The sequence below is a fragment of the Nicotiana tabacum genome, chromosome 8, assembly GCF_000715075.1.
Source record: "Nicotiana tabacum cultivar K326 chromosome 8, ASM71507v2, whole genome shotgun sequence".
NCBI classification, from domain to species: domain Eukaryota; kingdom Viridiplantae; phylum Streptophyta; class Magnoliopsida; order Solanales; family Solanaceae; genus Nicotiana; species Nicotiana tabacum.
This window is the reverse complement of record NC_134087.1, coordinates 3,742,338-3,767,704: the sequence shown is the minus strand read 5'-3', so window position 1 is coordinate 3,767,704 and position 25,367 is coordinate 3,742,338. Positions and strand designations below refer to the sequence as shown.

The following is a 25,367-nucleotide window of genomic DNA, read 5'->3' as shown; positions in this document are numbered from 1 at the left end:
CTAATACCTTATGCTAGCGTTCAGAATTTGTGCTAGCAACACTGTATTTTTGCAGGTGTTTCCTATATAGTATATTGCCTTATATAAGATTGTATACATTATCTATATTAAGACGTATATATATATATATATATATATATATATATATATATATATATATATATATATATAAGAATAGAATCTTAGAGGGAGCTCCGGAAGTTCGTGTACTGTCGCTATGTGCTGAATAAAACTGCCATCTTTCTGCAAATGATAAATTGGTTTTCTATGATGGAGGGCGGGTCAAGTAGGATTGACATGGTTTTAGGCTGGCAAATTTTTAAAGAAGGGGTGCACATGTTATCTTAGGCGAATCGCACATCGGAATGAGAGAAGAAAGTGAAGAACTTTATAAGGCATGATATGGTACGCACGCTTTTGGGGCTCAATGTGGCGTAGCCCAAAGGACAAACACGTAGGCCCGAAGCGGCAACACTTGCCATGAGCTTGGGTCGTGACAAATATGGTATCAGAGCCAAATCTCCCTTAGTACGATGGTGGAGCAAACTTTTGGTGGGGCAAACCTCAATGAGGATGTTGAGTCCGGGGGGTGAATGTGATGCTCATGACGGAGGGCAAACTGATGAGGCCGGGTTAAGCAGGACTGACAGGCTTCTAGGATGTCAAGCATGTGAAAAATGTGTGCACATGTTACCTTAGGTGACATTTATATCTGCAAACTATCTTTAACTTGGAGCTGGTCTCTGAGTTGACCTCGAGATAAAATTTTAGAACTTTTTTGGTCTGTGTTAGAGCGAACAAGTACCTGCGTATCTAGAGGTATGTCACATTGTCCGTGGCTCATCATTGAAGTAGTAAAATCTAGCCTTGGATGCAATATAGTGATCACTGGGAGTGGCAAATGGACGGGTTGTGTCGGATATGGTTCGGGTTGAAAACGGGTAATGAAAAAACGAATAAATTATCCGACCCGACCCATATGTAATACGGATAAAAAAAACGGGTTAACCGGCGGATAATATGGATCCATGACTTCTTGAATATGATCATTTTTGGGAGAATTCCTAGTCTCTCAAACTTAAGGAACCCCCAATTTGAGGTAAAAATAGCACGGTATAACTAGTTTTCGGACTGATCATTCAAAAATAGCCAGCGTTTACGAAGTCAATGAAAAATAGTCACTATTTTGCTGCAACAGAGACCGGTCCAACATAATATACTGGAGTTCAGTGCACATGCGTATGAACTCCAGCATATTATGCTGGACCGGTATACTTTGCTGACTCCAGTATAATATACTGGAGACTGGAGCACTGGTGCTCCAAACTCTAGTATATTATACTGGACAATTATACTTGCTGGAACTCCAGTATATTATGCTGGAGTTCTAGTGTACTTATGCTGGAACTCCATCATATTATGCTGGAGTTCCAACATACTTATCCTGGAACTCCAGTATTATATGTTGGCGTATTTTTCGAGTTTTGAATAGTGTTTTCGCTCAAATTTATCTTTACATGAAAAGTGGCTAAAATTTCGATTGCTTTTGAAACTGAACTATTTTTGAACGACCAGTTGTAAATCTGGCTATTTTCGAATTTCCCCCAAATTTGAGGCTTTACAAATGTGAAAGTTAAACTCATTGGTTATCCACTGGTTACCCATTATCCATTTTCTAAATGGATAATATGGTTATTATCCATATTTGATCCATGTTTTAAAAATTTATTATCCAACCCATATTTTAGTGGATAATATGGGTGATTAACTATTTCCTTTTAACCATTTTGCCACCACTAGTGATCACCTTACCTGTGTTTTGCCAGTTTTGGTTCACTTCCCTAAAAAATTTGTAATATACTATTTTTGATCTAACATGAAATTTTCAGGTTTGTTATTTCTTCTGAGGAGTGGCACCTTCAACCGTATATTTCAGTTGACATGGAAAATTTTCAGGTTTCTGAGTTGCACATTTATCTGTCAGATGTCAATTAACTTGCCTTGGCTAACAATATTGGTGAGCAGAGTACCAAAGCCGGGTATAAAGTCCCGTGATTTAGGAATGTTAGCATCTGGTATTAATCGAAAATATTGCAACGTGCAAGATCTTGCTGGACTGATCAGCTTCAGGTAATCTCCCATAAACAGCAAAGAATTTAGGGAAAACCATTTGCTGAAATAGGCAACAGAGTGAGTCAATGTTGCTTAGAGTTTCTTACTCTTGAACAGCTCTTTCGTCTCCTCAGTCCTGATCAATACCGTGTAACCTCTTGCTCAGGTTTGCTCGTTGCACTAGCCGAACCAATGCTTGAACCACTTCTGACATAGGTGGCCTGAACTCAGGCTCGGGCTGGCACAACAAACACAACCATTGAGATAAGAGAGAGCGATTTGATGAACTACGTTCTTGAAAAATACATGGCATATATAGCAGATTTATGACTTGGACTAACTCTTAACACAAAATATGTATTACCTGGACACAGAGAGCAATAACATCAGCAAACCGTGACAGAGATTTAACAGAATAGAGTCCATCAAGCGCTGGATCGACAATCTGTTCCAGTGCATCAATATCATGGAGCTGAGGTGTTGCCCATCTTACTAAAGATTGTTCAGATCTTGGTCTTGAGCTGAGTAGAGAAGAGCAAACACATTATTTTTTAAAAAACCCTCTAAATTCTCTGTCTTCAACAGATTTTGATTGGAAATAGTAGGTGGTTAAACAACTTTACCTATCAAAAGGTTTTCGTCCAGAAAAAAGTTCTAACATAACCACTCCAAAGCTGTATACATCACTCTTCGCGGTACACTTTCCAGATATAGCAGCCTCAGGTGCACCATATCCAGACTCTGTATTATGGTTCAATCCCTGTAGGGAGAAGAAAAGGAAAGTCCAAAGCGAAACCAATTAGAAGATATTGATGTGGAGCTTTAGGAAATTGTACACAGTAAAAGTTTTGAACCTACTGAATGGTACAGAACTACAAAAGAGCAGGCAACAAAGCACTTGAATCCATCAAAAAGATTTGCATGAATGATGCATGAGAATATTTTTTTTTTTTGAAAAAAAAAAGAAAAAAGGAAAGAACACTTTCCAGTAAAGCACACAACACAAAGGGTTACCTGATCTACATCAGCAACAAGGTTTGCTAACCCACTGTCTGATAGATGAGGGTTGAGGTCAGTATCAAGTAAAATATTTTCAGATTTGATATTTTTATGAACTAAAGATGGCGAACAAACTTCGTGTAGATACCTGCAAAAGATGCTTAAATTAATTAGCAAGTGAAAAGATCACATAAAAGGCTGTGTCAAGCTGCATTAATTTTATGCGATGCGCCATGAAAGTAATTTTGTAGGTTATGAAACTCACTCTAGTGCTCTTGCTGTGCCAAGTGCAATCTTGAGTCTGCTATCCCATGTTAGTTGTGTGCTGTCTTCTTCATCAATTCGATGCAGGAAATCGTGCAGAGAACCATTTCTGTAGAATTCATAAATCAGCAGGTGCTGCTCATGTTCTGAACAATAACCAACCAGTTCAGTCACATTTGGATGATGCAGCCGGGATATGTCAGAAACCATATTTTGAAAAACTTCAGGATTCCGTGGCTCAGGTGAATTAATTTTCTTGACAGTGAGAACCTACAGCATTTCAAATTATATTAGGAACTTAAAAGATTTGGATCACTTATATGATCATAAGGAATGGTAACTGCAATTTGAAATAGTTAAAACAAACAGAATCTTCGATAAATAAATCTTTTTATTGTAAATATTTCTCTACCACTTAAAGCCAACTTTCTTAAAGTTACTTAAAGATTTCATCATGCAGAATCCAAATTCATAAGAATGATTTTTTTCCTTTTATAGATATTCTCAAGAAAGAGATATTACTTCGCCATTATCAAAGTGAGCCCGATAAACACTCCCAATGAATCCCTCACCAATAAGTTTTTCATCAGTGAAGCGATCAGTAGCCATTTGTAGGTCTGCAAATGAATATTGTACAACATTCATTTGAGCTGTATGAGTTTTATTCTGAGGAACAATGTGTTTTTCTGAAATAGTATCTCCATCAAAGGATTTATGATGATTGATTGGTGGAGGTCTTAGAGTCATTGCACTGGGAGTTTCTACAGCTTTCATGCTTGTTGTCGAGGAATTTTGGCTAATTTTCATCTCTGCAGCCAAAAATAGGTGATGAATACAAAATCCAGGTACCAAAGCTAACACAATGAAAACAATATTAGTAAAAGAGGCAAATGCAATCTGGAACTCTGATCACATGACAATACAGAATTTAAAGAAATTGACCATGTTACAAATGAAATTCCATAAGGATAAGAGAATTGATCATTCCCTTTTCTGGAACTTGCATCCTGAGTTATGAGTGCTCTTATAAGGCAATTACATTTCTGAAATTTTTTGTGATTATAAGGGTGCTGATTTTCTAACTTGCCAAAACAAATTTATCTTATTCTACTGATGTACCGCAATAGATTGTGCTCTATATTCAAATAAGCTAACATGGACAGGAAGGATCCTATCCACCATAAGAGAGCATAAAATGAGCTTTTTCTTTGTAATGTTAAGCTTCAAAAGCATCAGGTAACTCAGAACCTGCTTTATAAAATCTGCTGGATTTCGAACATTAAGTCTTTGCAGCTTTAGGTTTGAAATTTGTCTCTTTTGAAGATAGGACATTTTTTGGTCCATAAAGTTGTTATTTATAATCTAATTAAAGCCTACAATAAATCATAACTTTTAATGCCATATTTCAAAAAACCACGTAGATATATAACATGTGGACTAAATATTACTCTCAATGAACAAAAACAAAAGAAAACAGCAGTCACAAAATTATATACCTTGTCCTTCCTGTGAATCAAGAGAGAATGGCTGAACGTCAAGTTTTTCTATGTCTGTTGACGACTTTCTATGTCTTTTCTTGATAATAAAGAAAACTGCAACTGCGCCGACCGCTGAAACTGATATGACTATACCTGCAACGCCTCTACTGTCTATACCAGATTTCTCATTTCTATCACTGCTACCTCCACCACTGGAAGGGCTGCCATTGCCTCCGGATTTGTGATTCGGGGGGGTTGTGCCAGGTGGAGGCGGAGGGGCTGGCCCTGAGCTTCCTGTGTTACTATTAGATTTTCTACAATCGTATCACAAGTCCCGAATTGAATATAAAGTTATTATCTATCAATGATGAACAATAATTAATAATGTACTGAAACACTCACTGCAATATCCCTTTTAACTTCTCGGGTATCGCGCCAGTAAACTGATTGTTTTCAAGACTCCTAAAGCATGAAGGAATCAACATGACAAACAATAAATTACTGTAAGCCTGGAAATGAAACATTTGACATCAGGGATAACATTTACACACACAAAGATGTGAATAACTCACAGATTGTCAAGAGGAAGATTGGCGAGGACATCAATATTTCCTGTAAACTGGTTGTTCTGCAGGTATCTGCACAACATAATACTAGAACTTCAATATCTGAAAGGACAGTACTCAACCAATACAGAACAAAAATGAATCAGAAGATACCGGTCTTACATTTTCTTCATACTAGTCAGTGACTGGAAGCTTTGAGGAAGTTTACCGGTCATTGAATTGAAAGAGATATCCCTGAAGCATAAATGTAAACAACCAAAAGTAAGCAACAATGGACAAAGCATAAATGTAATCAACCAGGAAAAACAAAAGATACATGTCAAAGACTAATTTATGCTCATGATACTTTGAGAACTTAAAATTTCAATGCATCAGGTCCAGGGGCGGATGTAGTGCATTCTCGAAATAACAATTTATATGTAAAAATTCATTAAAATTGCAAAAATAGTAAATACGAACCTATACTTTTAAAAATATAATGGGTTCAATGCTAAAAACTTTAAAAGTTGAACCCATATGATTTAAATCCTCGATCCGTCTCTGATCAGGTCAAGGATCAAACCCATTCTCATCATTAATATGGCGACAAACAAGCATCTTTGGACCTTTTTGCACTTGGTGGGAACAGTTCGCATAATAAATTGATTGGGAAAGTTTATATATCTATCAAGAATAGCACATTATACATTGAACTTCTCAATCATAACAGGGTAATTTCAATGTATATATATAAGAAAGGGAAGAAATGAAGAGAAGGCCTTACAACGTGTTGAGAGAAGAAAGTGATCCAAACATGTCATTCAGTTCTCCTTGAATTTGATTATGACTGACATTTCTACAAAACCAGACACAACAATTGGAGAGAAAATTAGAACAATGAGCCTAATGTTACCTATATAGATGATTTTAATTTAAAATTTTCACTCACAAGTATTGAAGGGAAGTCATTTGTGAAATCGAATAAGGTAAGCCACCAGTAAAACCATTAGCAGCAAGGTTACTGCGTTACGAGGCAACTGGTCAGAATGATGTATGAATAGTACAACAACAACAACCACATACCCAGTATTATCCCACACCGTGGGGGTCAGGGGAGGGTAGTATGTACGCAGACCTTACCCCTACCTTGTGAGGATAGAGAGACTGTTTCCAATCGACCCTCGGCTCAGTATGAATAGTAAATTAAAAAAAAAGGACTAGAGCCTTGAATTAAGGACAAAAAATTAAATTCCATAGAAAAACACATACAGTCTCTGCACATTTGGAGGAAGCTGATAAGGTATCTGGTTTCCCAGATTATTGTTGCTTATGTCACTGCAAATTAAAATACCCGAAATATTACAATTTCTAGGACTTAAACACAAATCAAAGAAGGAATTAAGGAAATAATTGAAATTCATTAATCTTACAAATTGGTCACAGATGTAAGACTAGTTAATTGGTATCCCATTGATCCAGAGAGTCCTAGACCGGATATCTGTCTGAAGGAAAATGAAATATGAAAACTAAACATCAACATTAGTTGCAAATCAATAAATGCGTTGAAAAATGATGATAGGATGGGTATATATTGAAGAGAACAATGTTACATTTCAGTTACTCTATTGCCGGAGCAAGTAATGCCTTTCCAGAATTCTCCACAAGGATCGCTACCGTCAGATGAGTTCCAATTTGTAAGCTGCGCCGGTGAATTTAGGGAGCTATACATTACTCTCAGGGCTGAAGCTGAAAATTAGCCATATAACAACAACAACAACGACGACTCAGTAAAATCTCACAAATGGGATCTGAGAAGTGTAGTGTGTACACAGAGCTTACCCCTACCCGATGGGGCAGAGAGGCTATTTTCAATAGACCATCGGCTCAAGAAGACGAAAAAGAAATTTTCAAGGTAACCAATCTACATTCCTTTTTAATCTGTTAAGAAAATGACACTTTTCTCTAGTTTAAACTTCTAATTTTACTCTTAATGAGATGATTTATAGCTACATGGATATTTATGGTTTGTTATGGATCATAAGTTTTCTTTATTAAACTTCGTACCCAATCAAACACCTTTAATTTAAGTGTTCCACATCTGTTCATAAGTTGAGTGACAACGAAATTCTTTCTTAGTTTACAAAGTTTCAAAATATATATATATTGGTTATGACATCCCTGAACTTCTCAAAAATTTCAGGAATCCTTACGACTAACTAGGTAAAAAAGTTGGTATAATATGGACAGAAGTGGAGCCAGGATTTGAAGCTGACCGTCAGATGGATCTGTGTCGGCATTGGCGAAGCTGTGACTATTGACAAAGAGAAGGGCCACCACCATTATTTGGATCACCACCAAGCTCATCCTGCCCCCTTCTCCTCCCCACCACCACAACACGAAACTCAATTAGTTTCAGCTCAGGAACAACAACAACAAAAAGAAAATCCAATATAATCCCACAAGCGGGGCCTGAAGAGGGTAGTATGTACACATATTTACCCCTACCTTCAGGAACAAAAAGGCTTTAATTTGTTAGCCCAATTTATAATTTTTTGTTGTAAAAAGGGAGAATTATATAGAGTGATCCTCTTGATAATAGCTAGGAGAACGAAAGAATTATAAACAAGAAAGAAAAATAATTATATAGTGAGGGAATTAAGAAAACAAAAGCAATATCGTGAGGGAGGAAAAGGGGCCATCCCAAAGGAAAAGTATATTATTCTGCATGTTTGTATATTGAATATCAATATGCAGGTAGAGATATATATTACTATCATCAGTAAAACTGACTGTAGATTTACATTAATGCCGGAATAGGAAAGCAAACTTATGGAACTGGAAATATAATGTGACAGCAAATTGAAATAGGTTAAACGTTGATAAAGTTGCATGCACGATTGCATGGTAAAGTTGGTGCAGAGGGGGGGGGGGGGGTACCGGGTTGCCCCAAAAAATGGGGTGCCAGTTTATTTGGCTAAGCTTATAAGCCGGTTAAACTGGCTTATATACGAGTTTGGTAAACACCCAAAGTGCTTATAAGTTAAAATTAGCCTTAAGTCATAAGTTCGTCACCCCCAACTTACGACATTTCAGCAAGCACTTTTATTTTGGCCAAAGCTTTTACTAGTTTATCCTTAATACTCTCTCCGTTTCAATTTATGTGAACCTATTTCCTTTTTAGTCCGTGCCAAAAAGAATGACCTCTTTCCCTATTTGAAAACAATTTACCTTTATGCAATGCAATGATTTATAGCCACACAAAATATATGTGCTTCATTTTACACCACAAGTTCAAAAGTCTTCTCTCTTTTCTTAAACTCCGTGCCCAGTTAAATAGGTTCACATAAATTGAAACGGAGGGAGTAATATATTTGAATTCATAAAATATTCTTCCCAAAATAAATTTTCTAACTTTCACTTCATACTATATTCGTTATTCATTCTTTGCCAAGACGAGGACCCACAGTACACACTACGCTCTCCAGACCCCACTAAGTGGGATTACACTTTGTAATTTTCACCAGACCCCACTAAGTGGGATTACACTTTGTAATTTTTAGACCATTTTTTATACGTTAAGGGCAATTCTGACCCTTTTCCGGGGAAAAAATCGCTGCCCCACTCCTCTGCCGTCACCGGCGTACGGTGCAGCAAGTCCTCCTCCCCATCCTTCCTTTTTTTCTTCATTTTCAGAAAACATTTTCTTCTTCCTCCCACCTTCCCTTTCTTCTTCCCCCACCCAATACCCTCCCTTTCTGCTTCTATTTCAGAAAACCCCACTCTCACTCCCTTTAAAGGAATTTTGGTTGTGATTTAAGGAGAATATCCGATGGTATGCTCATGGTGGCGATTAGAAGAGAAGAAAAAATAAACAATGGCTAGAGGTGTTTGTGGTGGTCGGATTTCGTTGGCGACTGAATTTCTTGTGGTGGCAGCGGTAACGGAGCGTTGAAATGTTGTGGTTGTGTGGGTTGTTCGATGGTGGAGAGTGATCTAATGGAGGGGTTCATTGGTAGCATTTTGAGGTGGATATGAAGGAAGAAGATGTTTGTGGTAAAAAGAGGTTCTGTGATGGCTCCAGGGGCTTTCATGGTGGCCGGAGTGTGAGGTTCTGTAAGAAGACGGTGGTGGCTTTAGGGCAAGATGATGGCAGCGCAAAGATAATCCATGGTGGAAGGGAGGCGGATTGTGACAATGGTATGGCAGAGTTGGATGATGTTTCTATGCTGCTAAGGTGGTAGGACTTTTGTGGCGGCGACAATGGCGAAGCAGTGGTGGTAGGGTGGCGTTAATGGTGGTTTCTGGAAAAGATTTTTTTTTTTTTAAAAAAAGGAAAAGTATGTTGTTTGAACTTCTGACGCGCTTAAGATAAGTTTGGAACACATTTTTTTTCCATATCAATTAATAGACACATATTCAATAAGGTTGGAGTATTTAATAGGAACAAGCCTCAATTAAGGTAGCTAGATGAAAATATCGGACAAATTTAAATAGCCGTATATGTATTTCGCTAATTTTTTAATTTATAATCTTTTGTAAAGTTTTAAGGGTATTTTAGTCATTTTAATAAACAATAACTTAAGGCCAAAAAGTATGAAGTGCAACAAACGTTTTCATTCACTTAAGACCAATAAGTCTGAAGTAAAATTTTGCACTTCAGATGCACCTAAGGCCAAATAGGTCTGAAGTATAACCAATGGTTTCATGCACTTACGACCAATAAGTCTGAAGTGTTTAAATATAATCTTTTGTAAAGTTTTAAGGGTATTTTAGTCATTTTAATAAACAATAACTTAAGGCCAAAAAGTATGAAGTGCAACAAACGTTTTCATTCACTTAAGACCAATAAGTCTGAAGTAAAATTTTGCACTTCAGATGCACCTAAGGCCAAATAGGTCTGAAGTATAACCAATGGTTTCATGCACTTACGACCAATAAGTCTGAAGTGAAAAATTAGACTTCAGATGCACTTAAGGTCAAAAGGTCAGAATTGCAACAAAGGTTTTGCTACACTTAAGGCCAATAAGTCTAAAGTCAAAAATTACACTTCAGATGCACTTAAGGCTAAAAAGTCTGAAGTGCAACAAACATTTTCATTCACTTAAGGCCAATAAGGCTGAAGTGAAAATTGCCAAGAAATAAAAATTTGTTCTTTGAATTATAACAATCCAATATACGATTTTAATACCTAAATCTACTCCAAATGAGCTCAAATTTAAAACATAACCTCAAATTTAAAACATAACCTTCAAATATCATTAGGTACAAACCCCAATCATCAATTTGTCAAAACAACAATAAATCTAATGAACCTGTTTTACAATTAAGAAAAATAAGAAGAAGAAATCCTAAGTAATAGTAAAAAATAAAGCGTCATAACAATTCACCATTGTAAAACATCATAAACTATATTAAAATATATTCACAACCACCGTATAAAATCATTGTCACCCGAAGAAGAAGAAGGAGAAGAAGAAAATGAAAGAGGAGAAGGAGGAGGAGAAAGAGGTCTAAAGTTGTTTAAAAAGTGGGTACAAGTTAAAACTTTTTAAAAAAGTGGGTATAAGTTAAGTGAGGGCGACCAAATAGGGCGTCCCATGCAATTTTTACCCGTATATATAGGTTTTTATATTTATTTCTTTAGAAAAATATATTGGACCAGCCTAATTAATCCGTTAAATATTTATTCGTGGGCATTATGTTGAATGTTGCTCGGAGGCGGAGCCAAAATTTGAATCTTATGGGTTCAGAATTGTTATTCTTTTAAGTTATTGAGTTCTAAATTAATAATTTGTATATATTCAATGAATTTTTTAAAATAAATATAGGGTTTAAATAAAAGTTACTGGGTTCGACCGAATCCGCAACCCACACTCTAGCTTCCCATGCTTAGAAGTGTGCTAGCGGGTTCTTAACACAAATAGCTGGCCATATTCATTGTTTACTTTTTCTAGCTACATACGTAGACTATACATTAATTATATATAATGATTCACATACAATATATAAATTATATATATATATATATTATATCTCAATCGACTATTTTCAATTTAAATGGTTGGGTGGACGAATATTTGGTTAATTCTTCTTGTTTTTAATTGGGCCACAAATCAAAGTGAAGGCACATATCTTCATCATTGTCATGTTATAATCAGCACCATATCAAATTACGCATCGGATGGTAATATCTTGAAAGGGTATGTAGCTAGCTAAGCTAGTTGCTGGACAATAGGGTTTGAAGGCATTATTAATAATCAATGTGTGTATATATATATATATATATATGGAAACACTACTAGAAATTCGGTCAAAACCGACCGCAACAAAGTTGGAAGGTATTTTAAAATATTTTATTTTTTAATTTTTTTTAATGAAACCGACTAACTTCGGTCAATTTCTTTTTGGCGCAAAAATAGGGGAAACTATTTTGGCGTCCTGCGAAATTTATTTTTTAAGAAACCGACCAACTTTGATCAGTTTTTCCTATAAAATAAATTAAATTTAATATTCAAAAAATCAACCGAAATTGGTCGGTTATTTCAGTCGGTTAGTTTAAAAAACCGACCAATTTTGGTAGGTAATTTTATATTTTTAATAAAACCACCTAAATCGATCGGTTATTTTCGCGGGAAAATACAATTAAAGAGTACAAATATAATAAAAATTAGTCTTAAACCAAAATGTACCAGTAGTCTAGTGGTAGAATAGTATCCTGCCACAATACAGACACCAGATCGATTTTCAGATGGTGTATTTTTTAATTGCATAATTAAAATACCGACCGACTTCGCTCGTTTTTTTGGCAGATTTTTTATTTTTGGTCGCTTGTAAAATTTTATTGAGCGATCGAAATCGGTCGAAAATTGCGACCGACTTCAATCGCTATTTATTACCGACCAACCTAATATTGACGAATTAACGTCGGTCGGAAATTGATCGATTTTTTCAATTTTCCAACCGATTTCGATCAGTATTTTTGGACGATTTTAGTCAGTTTTCTAGCCGTGAAAGGTTTATTGCGGCTTTAATAATCTATCACCTTAAGAAGATTAAAAATTCCAAGCTAATCTTATCTTACAAAGCAACTGCAAAAAAGCACGAGCAGAAAATCACATGGTGATGATGAGCATTAAAGCTGTATCGTATCTTCTTAAGACACTAATGTCAAATTTTTTAGATTAAAAAATATGCATATTCTCAAAGAGCACCATTGATTTGATTTATAAATGGGATGATTTGGACAAATAAATCTATGGAGATTTGATATTGTCCCCAAACCAGACAAAACCATGACATTTGGGATTCTAATTATCCTTTATACTCGTAATGCAACATATAATTATGAATATTAAGCTACAATTATTCATGCTTAGCGTCCACATTATATATAGTAGCTGTTGTTAATTAGATATTCAGTTGCTTAATAGTAGCTGTTGTTAATTAGATATTCAGACAAAGATCTTTAAGAAAATTAAAAAAAAGGAGCAAATTAAGAAACATGCCAGTTAGTGAGATTATAATTAAAACTTGGCTGGCTGCATTTCCAATATTAATATTATAATCAAGCTACAACATTATGTTATTCTAGCAAAGGAAATGTGGACCCTAACCTACAATCATTTAGCCGAACAATAAAAATAAAAAAAACAGTTTGGTGCACAATGTATTCCGCGTGAACGTAGGGTCCAGAAAAGGGCGGTACCTCAAGGGGTGTGATATATATACAACCTATCATAATTTTATTAGTGGTTGCTTTTATCGGTCAAACTAGTAACCTACAAACCAGAAAGCGACAACTTTATCGTTACTCCAAAACCCCTTCTGCTTAGCCGAACAACAGGGGTTCCCAAATCCCTTAGCTTTGCCTTTGTCCAGATTAAGCAGTCCTCCTCTTCTCATGCTTTCTTAATTATCATTTTTCTATTCAAGTTCCCAACCAAAAAATGACATAACTAAAATGTATGGGTCAAAATCTAACTGTAATAGTCGTCTCAAGAAGAAAGATACGGTCGTAAGAAAACACGCCGGTCAAAGGCCGTTGGATAAATGGGGAAAGGAATTATATATATGGGCAGAGGGGGCTTAGAAAAAGGGGGGAATTCTGAAAAAGGAGAGCAACCACAGTAGAAAAAACAAGAAAAGTCTCTCGTTTATCAACACTGACTTCTCTTCCCTTTCTTTGCTCCCTCATTTTCTGATGCGTTTCTGCTCTAGATATAAGCTCATATCTCATGTTTGGTGTACGACTATCATATTAATAAATCTTATACATTTCTACTCTTGGTTGTTTCGCACTTAATATGCTTGGATCTGAAATTAATTATATTTGGCTAATATTTACCTTTTTTATTATCAATAATTAGTTCAACAAAATAGTTTTAAACCTTTTTGCCCAAACATATAACAAACCAATAAATCATCCCTTGCATTTATTTCAACTTTCTATGCTTTTGCAGTAATATTTTATTCCACAGTCTATTCCAAAGAGTCAGTATCCCATGTTTATTGCTCTTTGTTTCCACCAAATTACAACTTGAATATTGAGAAATTAACTAATGCTTATTCCCAAACATATCCCCCTCTTTTCGAAATTGATCATGTTCTTTAATTGTTTACCAGTTTAACCCCCCCCCCCAACCACCCCACCCCACCCCATTTCATAACATGTCAATGATTCTTTTGGTATAAATATTTGATTTCTTTTCTCCCTTTTTCCCTCAGGGTCAGCTCGATCTGAAGTTAAGTTTTTTCCTTTATCTTTCATTCTTATGATAAAAGATTAATCATAGCTAGTAATCAAGATCGAGTACTGATTAAGAATCATGGCGGAACAGTTGATCAGGAAAACTTCAAACATTATGAATATTACTGGATCATCGAGGAAGAATAAAAACAATGGCATTTCAAGAAAGTGTGCTTCCTTTATTAAAGAACAACGAGCCAGGATTTACATTCTACGTCGATGTGCCACCATACTTCTCTGCTGGTATATTCAAGGAGATGATTAAATTCAGCATTCATATGACTGTGACCAAGAGGTCACGGGCTCGAGCCATAAAAATATCCTCTTACAAGAAATGCAGGGTAAGACTGTGTACAATAGACTATTATGGTCTGGCCGTTCCCCGGGTCCTGCACATAACGGAAGTTTAGTGCACTAGACTGCCTTTTTCCTTTTGTGGTCTCCCAGTTATTTTCTCCCTTGTTGTTCATGGCGCCATTTCACTTTTTTCTTTTTTTATCCAAGGATGTGAAAATTGTAATCCATTGGGTTTTTTGGGGCACATGAAAATCAGGAGAGTTCGATAGGACCACTTTGAAACAGAGGTTTTTGGACAAAAGAAAGCTGACAAAGAGCGAAATTTCATGGTTATTGATAAATATGTAATGTAAATTTTGAATTTTAAATCATTATTGTACTTAGAAATAATGTTTATCTTCTAGATCAACATGTAACTATAAAAGCTCATTGTATCCGTAATAATATTTATCAAGAAATATTACTTGTTTTAGATATGTCGACAGACACGTGGCACATAATAGAGAAGGATTTAATTCAAGAATTATATTCTATTTAGAGGGCTCTCTTTATGTTTATGTAATGTCATCCTAGCTAGTGTCTCATAGCCATATCAAGACCAAATAAATTTAGGTGGAAGTAATGAAGTCCACAACTAAGGGCCATTATCATTGCTATTGTAACGATGTGTATATGAATCTATCGTAGTGTATGGACTAATTTCGGCTTGTGTCGGGTCAGTTCGGAGCATTGAAAATTAAAGAACTGACTCAATTAACGAGGAATTTGATAATCATATATAATTATATTCTACTGGTTTGTATTCAGGTACGTGTTCCTTTTTGGTCAGTTTAAAAAAGAATGACCCATTTCTAAATTTGATAACAATTTAGCTTAAACTTCTAATTCTACCCTTAATGAGAAGCTTTTATAGCCACACAAATACTCTAGGCCTCTTTTTGACTTGTTTAGGAACACAATTTCAAAAAGTCTTCATTTTTTCTTAAACTCCGTGCTCATTCAAACAGGTTCACATAAATTGGAACGGAGAGAGTATTTAATTAATGAACAAATCTAATCCATCTGATTGGTTACTTGATGGATATACCAGATTATACCAGACAAGAGGGGTTGCTCTGATGGTAAGCAACCTCCACTTCCAACTAAGAGGTTGTGAGTTCGAGTCACCCCAAGAGCAAGGTGGGGAGTTCTTGGAGGGAAGGATGCCGAGAGTCTATTTGGAAACAGCCTCTCTATCCCAGGGTAGGGGTAAAGTCTGCATACACACTACCCTCCCCAGACTCTACTAGTGGGATTATACTGGGTTGTTATTGTATAAATTGGTATTGTCTCTACCCATTAGGGTTACCACTTTTCCTACATACAATTCCAATCACCGAAGGTTGTGATAGCCTAAGGCTAGGGCTAGGAGGTAAAAACCATTATATGTAAGATTATAATGTTCAGTTAAAGTTTCTGTTTACATTACTCCCACAGTTACTATTAACCCAGCCCAAAAAAGGAAATAAAAGAACCGAGGAGTTCATTAATCATATATAATTACACCAAGATTAAGAGTGAACGGAACTGTCCCTACTAAAAACTGCCCACAACTAACAATTTTATTTTCTGAACGGAAAAGGCCTAAAAATGCCACTCAACTTTCAGAAATGGTCTATCCATGCCATCCGTTAAAAAAATGCTCATTTCATGCCACTGCCGTTAATTTGTTGTGGGAATAGCATGGATGAGCCAAATAAAAATTGAGCCGTTAGTCAATAATGGCATGGATGAGCCAATTGTATAACGGTAGTGCCATGAAATGAGCATTATTTTAACGGATGGTATGAATAGACCGTTAGGTTAGAGAAACTTTTATTACACATGCAATTAATCCTTTTACAATCATCACCTAATGGAGCAAAGCCATTACCAAAAATAAAACAAATCCATGAGACGATGCCATCCTTTGGAAAAAATTAACCAAGTGCTACGAAATGTCATCAACATATCCATGTATTCAGGTCCGTGTTGATTCTCTCGGGACTCATGTAGCTGATACTTCCCACTGACAAATCCATTGTTTGCACCAAAAATCTCGAGATTCCGAAGTCCGCGATCTTCACTTCGCGCGTAGAGTTGATTAACATGTTGGAGGGTTTGATATCTCAATGAACAATGTTACGGCCATGGAGGTAGAAGAGTCCGGAAAGAACCTGACGGGTTAAATCAGAAAGGACGGGCTCGTAAGGGATGTGAATCCCTTCCAGAGAGCCGTTATCCATGTACTCGAGGAGGATTTGGATTTCCCCGTTGTGATCATACACATACGTTAGGGTTATTTACATCCAGGAGAATGTCGATCTCTTGGCACATATGGTCGCGGATGGAGTCCTCGTGGATACAGGGGATCACCTTGAGCGCGTAAAGTTCACCGGTGGGCCTGTGTTGGACCTTGTACACCGAACTCCCGAAGCCGCTGCCGATGCGATTGACGCGCATGAGCTCGGAGGAAGAAGGTGGTGCCGCCATGGATGAGGAAGAGGCGGCGGCTGATGGAAGTCGCATGATGGATAAGTAAAACTCAAGTATGTGTTTTTTTCTTAGAATTAGGGATGGAAAATTTCTTAAAATTAGGGATGAAAAAAGGTACTCCCTCAGTTTAAATTTATGTGAACTTGGGCACGAAGTTTAAGAAAAAAATGAAGATTTTTGAAATTTGTGGCCCTAAACAAGTCCAAATAGGACCCAGAGTATTTATATGGTTATAAAAGCTTCTTATTAAGGGTAGAGTTGTAACTTTAAGCTAAATTGTTACCAAATTTAGAAAGGGTTCATTCTTTTTGGAACGAACCAAAAATGAAATAGGTTCACATAAACTGAAACAGAGGGAAGGGAGCAACAATTAGAGAGCTAATAATAAAAAGGGCAAAACAGAGAGGGATTTCATTCAACTCTTGTTGGTGGGAAAAATAGCAATAAAATACACTGATAGACGCCATTTAAATAGAGAATCATAGACCAAAGACGGTGCTCTTTTCTTTTTCTTTTTGCGTTTTATTGGCGCCAAATACTGGACTAACAAATAGGGCAGAGCAGATTCAGAGAAGAACAATTTGCTTTTTACATACTCATTATCGAAATACTAAATTCTAGACGAAAATAGTTAGTATGACTAAATTACTTTTCATTAAATGTTGAACCATAGTTATAGTAGCACTTACTTCACTTCTCAAATATGAGGAGTAAATAACTTTTTAGGGATACGTACATAAGGGTAATTTTGAGAAAACAAAATAAATTTTTCCTTGATTATATAAATGGACACTTATTTTGGACCAAAATAGAAAAGCAAATTGGTCACTTATTATGGACCGGATGGAGTAATAATTTGACTTACTTAAATATGGGTAGATGAATAGTTTTCCCAAAGTTCTAATTTTTCAATTCTTACCACTTAAATAATTTTTCACTTCTTAATAGAAAAAACACTCTATCCATTCCAATTTATGTGAACCTGTTTGACTGAGTATAGAGTTTAAGAAAAAATGAAGACTTTTGGAATTTGTGGTCCTAAACAAATCAAAAAGGGCACCAGAGTATTTGTGTGGTTATAAAAGCTTCTCATTAAGGATAAAATTAGAAGTTTAAGCTAAATCATTTTCAAATTTAGAAAAACGTCAGTCTTTTTAGAACGGATCGACCAAAAAGAAAATAGGTTCACATAAACTGAAACGGAGGAGTAATTTGCAAAAATTTTACACTCCTTTTTTTAATTTGTCCAAGTCAATCTTTCTTTCCCGATTCCTTCATATTTCAGAAACCACTACATATTTTTTTGTCTTTTTCTTTAATATTCTTACTCACCTTCTTTCTCCAAGAAATTTAAGCTTCCAATAGTTCTATACTTTTATTGCTCTATAAAATATTATATAAAATTAACAATATTTCAAGAAAGATTACATGAGTTGGCTATATTATCAATTGAAAATGAATTATTAGGAAAAATCGATTATAAAAAGGATTGTTAACACTTTGTATCTCAAAAAGCTAGAAAAATAAATAAAAATATAACGTATAACTTTTTTTTAAAAATTTATGCTTCATATTAAACTTTAGGCCCCGCGTATATTTGTGCCGCCGGAAAGAAACTTGAAAATTGGACCCACAAGCTCGAAAGTTGAATAGTCAAGAATATTTACACGTACCTCCTCTAAAATTTAGGAATTGTAAGACATATAAGCAATAATACGTTCACTTCAACATCATAGGAAACATCCCAATCAATTACAGTTAGCCAATGACTTTGAACTCTACATAATCATCTCCAAAACCCAATGGACACTTCTGATATCTAACTGCATCATCATTCCATTCCATGCATGACGTTATGTATTTGGTTGTTTACTGTCCAAGCAAGTTACTATTGGCCAAGTCTAAACTGAAACCGCATAGAATATTAAAGACACAAAGGTGTGGTACGAAGGAAAATATTTTTCACGGAAAAAAGTTTCTAGAAAATATTTTCATAAAAAATAAGTAGCTTTCTTACATATCTTTTGGTGTTTGGTTAGTTAGCAAATTTTTTTTTTAGAAAATATATAGAGCGCATTTGAATTGACTTAAAAAAAGTACGTTTTTCAGCAGAAATAACTTTTAAGTCAAAAACAATAAGTTAGTGTTGTCCAACTTATTGCTTTTAGCTTGTTTTAAGCAGTTTATTTTTTACTTATTTTAAGCACCTTTTAGTTTTACCAAACACTGGAAAAAATTTAAAAAGGCTTAAAAGCTGATTTGACCAGCTTAAAAGTCAATTCAAACACCCTTATAATCTCGGCAAATATTATGAAAAACGAAATGGTGAGGGCGGGAGGAGGAGTGGGGTGATAGGGGTGGGCGAAGGGAGAGAAAGGGGCCGAGAGAGGAATGGGTGGTGCGTCGGGTGCCGTGGGTTGGTTGGGGAAGGGGAGGTTTGCCAAGGAGGGGGTTTGGATGGTGGGCTGGGGGGTGGTTGGGGCTTTAGGTGCCGGGGTGACGAGGGTGTGAATTGGGGGCGAGGGTGGAAAAGGTTGAAAGAGGAGAGTTTTATAAAATGTTTTTGTTCATTTCTGGAGGGAAGTCATTTTCTTTCTATTGGAGTAAAATTAGTTCATAAAGAAAATATTTTTTAAAATATTTATGCTAACAAAACATAAGAAAATTGGACATCATATTTTGTAGAAATTTTTTCTTTTATACGAACACACCCTAAATATAGGTATAATAGTCGCCTTAGAATATTGCAAATGAGACACAATAATTTCTTCTACTTATGGGGTAATTTCTCGAATTTGCAACTGAGCTAGCTCGAAACAATTCCCCCTGGCTTTTGCAATATCCTCTAGATAGTTGGCATCAGATGAATACAAAAGAAATTGGGATTGGAGAATAAGCACCACACAAAGTTCAACCAAACCAATTTTGTCAGTGTGTTTATTTAGTCAGTTTTTGATTTGGTCAAACTGAGGAGAAAACACACTTGCTTGTGGTGTAGAATGTCTGAAAAGTCCTCACTCAATTCTTCATTGAAAACATTGATTTATCTTTGACTTTTCTTTCTACGTTTATGGGATTTGGTGTTATTATATGAACTTGCCTGATTCTGAAGCCATATATTCAGAGTAATCCATTTTGAGAGAGCTTTAGACACTATCTTTGAAAAGTGTTTGCTTGCATAAACACAACTGCTTTCCCAACTCTGGGACTTACAGATTTTTCGAAATGCAAAATCCAAGATGCCACTTCCTAATTCTTTTGATTCAACTTGTCTCTATCATTAGCTTTTGCCAATACATAATGCCAATAAGTGGTGAAGATGAAACTAATGCTGTAAAGCAGGTGGATGTAGGAATAATTCTTGATATGGAAACAACTGTAGCAAAAGTCATGCACACATGTATATTGCTAGCTCTTGAAGATTACCATGCCGCTAATCGCAGTGCCATTAGGATGGTCCCTCACTTCAGGGATTCCAAGATAGATGATGTTGAAGCAGCATCTGCTGGTAAATCTAGCTCCATGATATATCCTGTTAAACTAAGAATTTCTATGATATATTCATGCCATATTTGCACAAATATTCTCCTTTGTCCAAAATTTTCTAATTTTCCATTGGTTTTCCTATTTTGAAAGGGGTGTTCAGACAAATTCTTATAGTCTAATTGTGTATGTGCAGCCATATACTTGCTAAAGGATGTCCAAGTACATGCTATCTTTGGGCCACAAATGTCTACACAAACTGATTTTGTGATTGACATAGGGAACAGAGTAAAAGTTCCTATTATTTCTCCAGCAACAAGTCTTTCACTTTCAGTCAAGGAAAATCCCTACTTCATCAGAGCAGCACTTCCTTCTTCCTGCCAGACTAAAGCCATAGCAGCAATTGTTAAAAACTATGAGTGGAGGGAGGTTGTAATCATCTATGAGGATAGCCCCTATGGAGCCGGGATAGTTCCATATTTGACTGATGCCTTACTGGAAACCAGCACTTTAGTCTCCTATAGAAGTGTTATTTCTCCTTCAGCCAATGATGATCAAATCCTCAGGGAGCTACACAAAATGAATACAATGCAGACCAGGGTCTTCGTTGTGCACTTGTTACCATCCCTTGCCTCACGCTTTTTCCTCAAGGCCAAAGAAGCCGGGATGATGAGGAAGGGATATGCGTGGATCATCACAGATGTGCTAACAAGTGTTCTGGACTCGGTAGATCCTTCAGTGATTGAATCATCAATGCAAGGTGTTCTTGGAGTAAAGCCTTATGTTCCAAGATCAAATGAGCTTAATAATTTCACCAAGAGATGGAGAAAGAGATTTCGTCAAGAGTATCCAGACATGGAAACAGTAGAACTCAATGTTTTCGGGCTATGGGCATATGATAGCATCACAGCATTAGCAAAAGCAGTAGAGAAGGTGGGCACTACTGCTATCCCAAAATTCAAGAAACCAAACACGAGAGAGAACTTAACGGACTTAGATGCGCTTGGAACCTCAGAATTTGGATTTGTGCTCATTGACTCTATGCAAAACATAATGCTAAAAACAGGATTAAGTGGCGAATTCCGTATAATTAATGGAGAATTGCAGCCTTCTCCATATCAAATTGTTAATATAATTGGGAAAGGAGAGAGAAGCGTTGGATTCTGGACAGAGAAGGATGGAATTTCGCATAAACAACTAGGGACTATCATTTGGCCCGGTGGATCTACTATTTTTCCTAGAGGCTGGGAAATACCCACAAGCGGGAAGAAGTTAAAGGTTGGAGTTCCTGTCAAAGGAGGGCTGGAGCAATACATTAAAGTGGAAATAGATTCAAAAACACAAGCAGTTACTCCAACTGGTTTCTGTGCAGATGTCTTCAACGAAGTCATCCAATCTATGCCATATGCTGTCCCTTGCGAATTTATTCCATTTCCAATAGCAGATAACCCCACTTCTCAAGACTATGATGATCTTGTTACCAAGATTCATTCTCAGGTAATATCTAATCCTTGTATGAATGGACCTCTTTAGCTGTATACATGCTCCTTTTTGGGACTTTCTTATCTACTTTCTGTTTTTGCTTTGGCTGAGGAAGACCAACCATAAATACTGCAATAACATTGTTTGCTTGAACCAGGAATATGATGCAGTTGTAGGTGATGTGACTATTTTAGCAAGCCGTTCCAAGTATGTGGATTTCACATTACCTTTTACAGAGTCGGGTATTTCAGCAGTTGTGCCTGTAAGGGATGATGAGAGGAAGAATGCGTGGATTTTCTTGAAACCTCTAAAGAGCGAACTTTGGGTAACAACTGGAGCATTCTTTGTCTTCATTGGTTTTGTGGTTTGGGTACTCGAACATCGTGTAAATAAAGATTTTCGAGGACCCAAACGCAAGCAAGTTGGGATGGTATTCTGGTTTTCCTTCTCAACTCTCGTTTTTGCTCACAGTAAGTCTCTAACTCAAACCAAAGTATATATGAAAGCTTTACATTAATTCTCCTTGTTTCTCAACAAATCATATATATGGCTGGTTGCAGAAGAGAGGGTAACAAGCAACTTAACAAGATTTGTGGTGATTGTGTGGGTTTTCGTGGTTCTTGTGCTGACATCAAGTTATACCGCCAGTTTAACATCTATGTTAACGGTGCAACAGCTCCAACCTACTATAACAGACCTCAATGATCTCATCAAGAATGGAGAATATGTTGGGTACCAAAAGGGTTCCTTTGTCGAAGACATCTTGAAGCGCATGAAATTTGAGAGCTCCAAGTTTAGAAATTATAGCACATTGGAAGATTACAATGATGCCCTCTCAAGAGGAAGCAAAAATGGAGGAGTTGGTGCAATTGTTGATGAGCTACCTTATCTCAGACTCTTCCTTAACAAGTACTGCAGGAAGTATGTTATGGTTGGTCCAACTTACAAAACTGCCGGCTTTGGATTCGTAAGATTCTCACACTCCAATGATGTTTTTGGACGTGTTTATATTTGTTTAGAATAGTTTGTAGTTTACTCAATCTAATCCATATTTTTTTCTCCATAACTTCTTGCAGGCATTTCCAAAAGGATCTCCATTGGTACCTGACGTCTCGAGAGCAGTCCTAAAGGTGATAGAGGGAGAGTTTATGAATAACATAATTCAGAAATGGTTTGGGAATGAAACAGATTGTCCAGAGAAAAATGGAATGCTTATAACATCTGATAGCCTAACGCTAGATAGTTTTAAGGGCCTTTTCCTCATAGCTGGTGTATCAGCAGGCTCCGCTCTTCTCACATTTTTACTCATCTTCCTTCATCAGAACAGAGAAATCTTAGCCACTGATGATTCTATATGGCAAAAGCTTTCTGCACTAGCAAAAGTCTTTGACGAAGCGAAAGATAACTCTAATGTTAAGTCAGAAAAGCATGAAGCGAATGAAAGCCAAACAGCTACACAGTTCTCAGCAACTGCAGCTTACCCTGATACATTGCTCAATCTTGCCTCGCAAAGCCCAGAAATCAGAATTTCTGACGGCCGAGGCGCATCCACTGCACATGAAGGATTCTCTACACCAGAACCAGGAACTCCAGCTCATGAAACCATTACAGAGGCAAACGAGGAGAGATGATAAATATAACTGCCACTACAATTATGAACACACTTGAAAAGAGCCCTACAAGAGATTGTACAGAGATGAACTAGCTTTAATATAGTTAAACCAGATTACATTATAACTTTGTCGCTCTTAGCCATAATATTTGCATCAAGAGGCGGCTCTAGAATCTAGATTTGATTTGTCCAATCTTTAAGTTGTTACCGTTGATATCATTGTAAATTATTGGTTCAAAATAAAATATTTATTATTGAAATTTCACTAACTTTCCACATATATTTATGTGACGAAATTATTGAGAAAAGGATGCTCATGTCAAACCCCCCACTTCCAACCGAGAGGTTGTGAGTTCGAGTCTCCCCAAGAGCAAGGTGAGAAGTTCTTGGAGGGAAGGATGCCGGGGGTCTATTTTGTAAACAGTTTCTCTACCCTAGGGTAGGGGTAAAGTCTGCGTACACACTACCCTCCCCAGACCCCACTAAATAGAATTATACGTTGATGCTCATGTCACAAGAATACCTTATTAGTTAATCATCATCATCTCATACTATACTAAAGGTGGGAACACCCCAAGTCAAAAGTTAATTTACAGATTTACCCATCAAAAGCTAAGTGACCACTTTGCCCTTTAATTAAACATTGTTTTAAAAATATTTTGTACAAAAATACAAATACACATCCTAATAAAAAAATATTATTACATGAATATTAATGCATTATACGTTAGTTGTATAGCATAGTTGAAGAGGCAGGTTTCAATGAATTTAGTGCTTACCATAATGGCCATTACTTTCAATTTTCAACCTTAATTCCATATGGAGGAAGAAGAATCTCTAGACTCTTCAGCAATTACCGAAATTATATATACATACCACTTACGTATTTCGTATCCTGTATTTCATATTTCATATCTCTTATATATTGTTGTTATTTTTATTACGCATTTTTATGGTACTAATATATCATCTTCTATTGCTTCTTTTGAGCCGAGGGTCTCTTGGAAACAGCCTCTCTACCCTTCGGGGTAGGGGTAAGGTCTGCGTACATATTACCCTCCCCAGACCCCACTTGTGGGATTATACTGGGTCGTTGTTGTTGTTGTTGTATACCACAAATAGAGAATTTTATCAAATAAAATCCTAATCTCTAGACTCTTTAACCTTGTTTCTATCATGCATAGTAGCATTGGAGTCATACAACATTGAAGAAATAAAAGAGAATTTTAATAATAAGAAAAGTTATCAAAGAAATATATGGATTTAGGAAAAGAAATCTAAAACATGATTCTATTGTAGTACCTTTGTTTGGCTATTTAAACATTGGAAGTTGTAACAACTTATTTGTTTTTATTTTATTATCTTGGTATTTATGTGCTAATTTATTCGTCCAGAAAGGGCGAAAGTAGCATTTTTGCTCCTGCATATCAAATGCTCTGCAGAAATCCGATGTAACAATTATCATTTATCCATGGAGGTTTACAATTGTCCCCCTTTAAATATCTTTGCATTAATTAATGTTGGATTTAATTTAATACAGTTTTATCTTTTGTTTTTTCCCCACTATTTTTTGAATCATGTCTTTAACTCTCATCTTAAACCAGAAAAAATAAAATTTGATAATGACATAGCACTCTACAAATTTCAAAGCATTTAGCATATTATTTATTGTGAAAAAAGAGAGAGCATATTACCTATCAGGTATTCTGGCAAAGTGAGGAATAGTTTTGACTGGTGGTTCTTTGCAACAGTTTGTATGTTCACTTCCATTAAAAGGACATTCTTGTTATTAATGTTAATTAGGAATATTACTAAAAAACAATGTTTGTTAAGAG

At 36.1% G+C, this 25,367-nt stretch overlaps 2 protein-coding genes and 1 pseudogene across 4 annotated transcripts; 1 reads left to right on the top strand and 2 right to left on the bottom strand.

Moving 5' to 3' along the window:
• Window positions 1-1,911: 1,911 nt before the first annotated feature.
• On the bottom strand, window positions 1,912-9,806 carry LOC107812548 (protein STRUBBELIG-RECEPTOR FAMILY 6-like). 3 transcript variants are annotated; one of them, XM_016637694.2, is made up of 16 exons: window positions 7,672-9,806; window positions 7,009-7,144; window positions 6,829-6,900; window positions 6,668-6,733; window positions 6,348-6,419; window positions 6,183-6,254; window positions 5,582-5,653; window positions 5,426-5,491; window positions 5,256-5,315; window positions 4,872-5,155; window positions 3,898-4,184; window positions 3,377-3,645; window positions 3,127-3,259; window positions 2,736-2,872; window positions 2,477-2,633; window positions 1,912-2,350 (listed from the first exon to the last, which is right to left on the bottom strand). In XM_016637694.2, exons 1-16 carry the CDS (start codon window positions 7,760-7,762, stop codon window positions 2,243-2,245), a joined length of 2,082 nt encoding a protein of 693 aa, XP_016493180.1. In that variant the 5' UTR covers window positions 7,763-9,806; the 3' UTR covers window positions 1,912-2,242. The 3 variants fall into 3 exon arrangements, with proteins under 3 accessions (XP_016493180.1, XP_016493179.1, XP_016493181.1); XM_016637693.2 differs by having other exon boundaries at window positions 4,872-5,167; window positions 7,672-9,798; XM_016637695.2 differs by having other exon boundaries at window positions 4,872-5,167; window positions 6,829-6,896; window positions 7,672-8,673.
• Window positions 9,807-15,991: 6,185 nt separating this feature from the next.
• Window positions 15,992-17,379, bottom strand: LOC107812549 (mitogen-activated protein kinase kinase 4-like; annotated as a pseudogene).
• A 2,692-nt stretch (window positions 17,380-20,071) lies between these two features.
• LOC107812552 (glutamate receptor 2.8-like) lies at window positions 20,072-23,761 on the top strand. Its single transcript, NM_001325891.1, is given in 5 exon segments — window positions 20,072-20,463; window positions 20,635-21,935; window positions 22,078-22,390; window positions 22,481-22,887; window positions 22,997-23,761. Coding segments are annotated over 5 exon segments (2,859 nt in total). The 5' UTR covers window positions 20,072-20,180; the 3' UTR covers window positions 23,552-23,761.
• Window positions 23,762-25,367: the final 1,606 nt, after the last annotated feature.

Coding starts and splice junctions, on each gene's coding strand:
- LOC107812548 (XM_016637693.2), bottom strand. CDS start 7,762: ATGAGCTTGGTGGTGATCCAAATAATGGTGGTGGCCCTTCTCTTTGTC. Junction 6,901..7,008: donor GGCAATAGAGTAACTGAAAT/GTAACATTGTTC, acceptor ATTTTCCTTCAG/ACAGATATCCGGTCTAGGAC. Junction 4,185..4,871: donor TGATTCACAGGAAGGACAAG/GTATATAATTTT, acceptor TTTTGGCTGCAG/AGATGAAAATTAGCCAAAAT.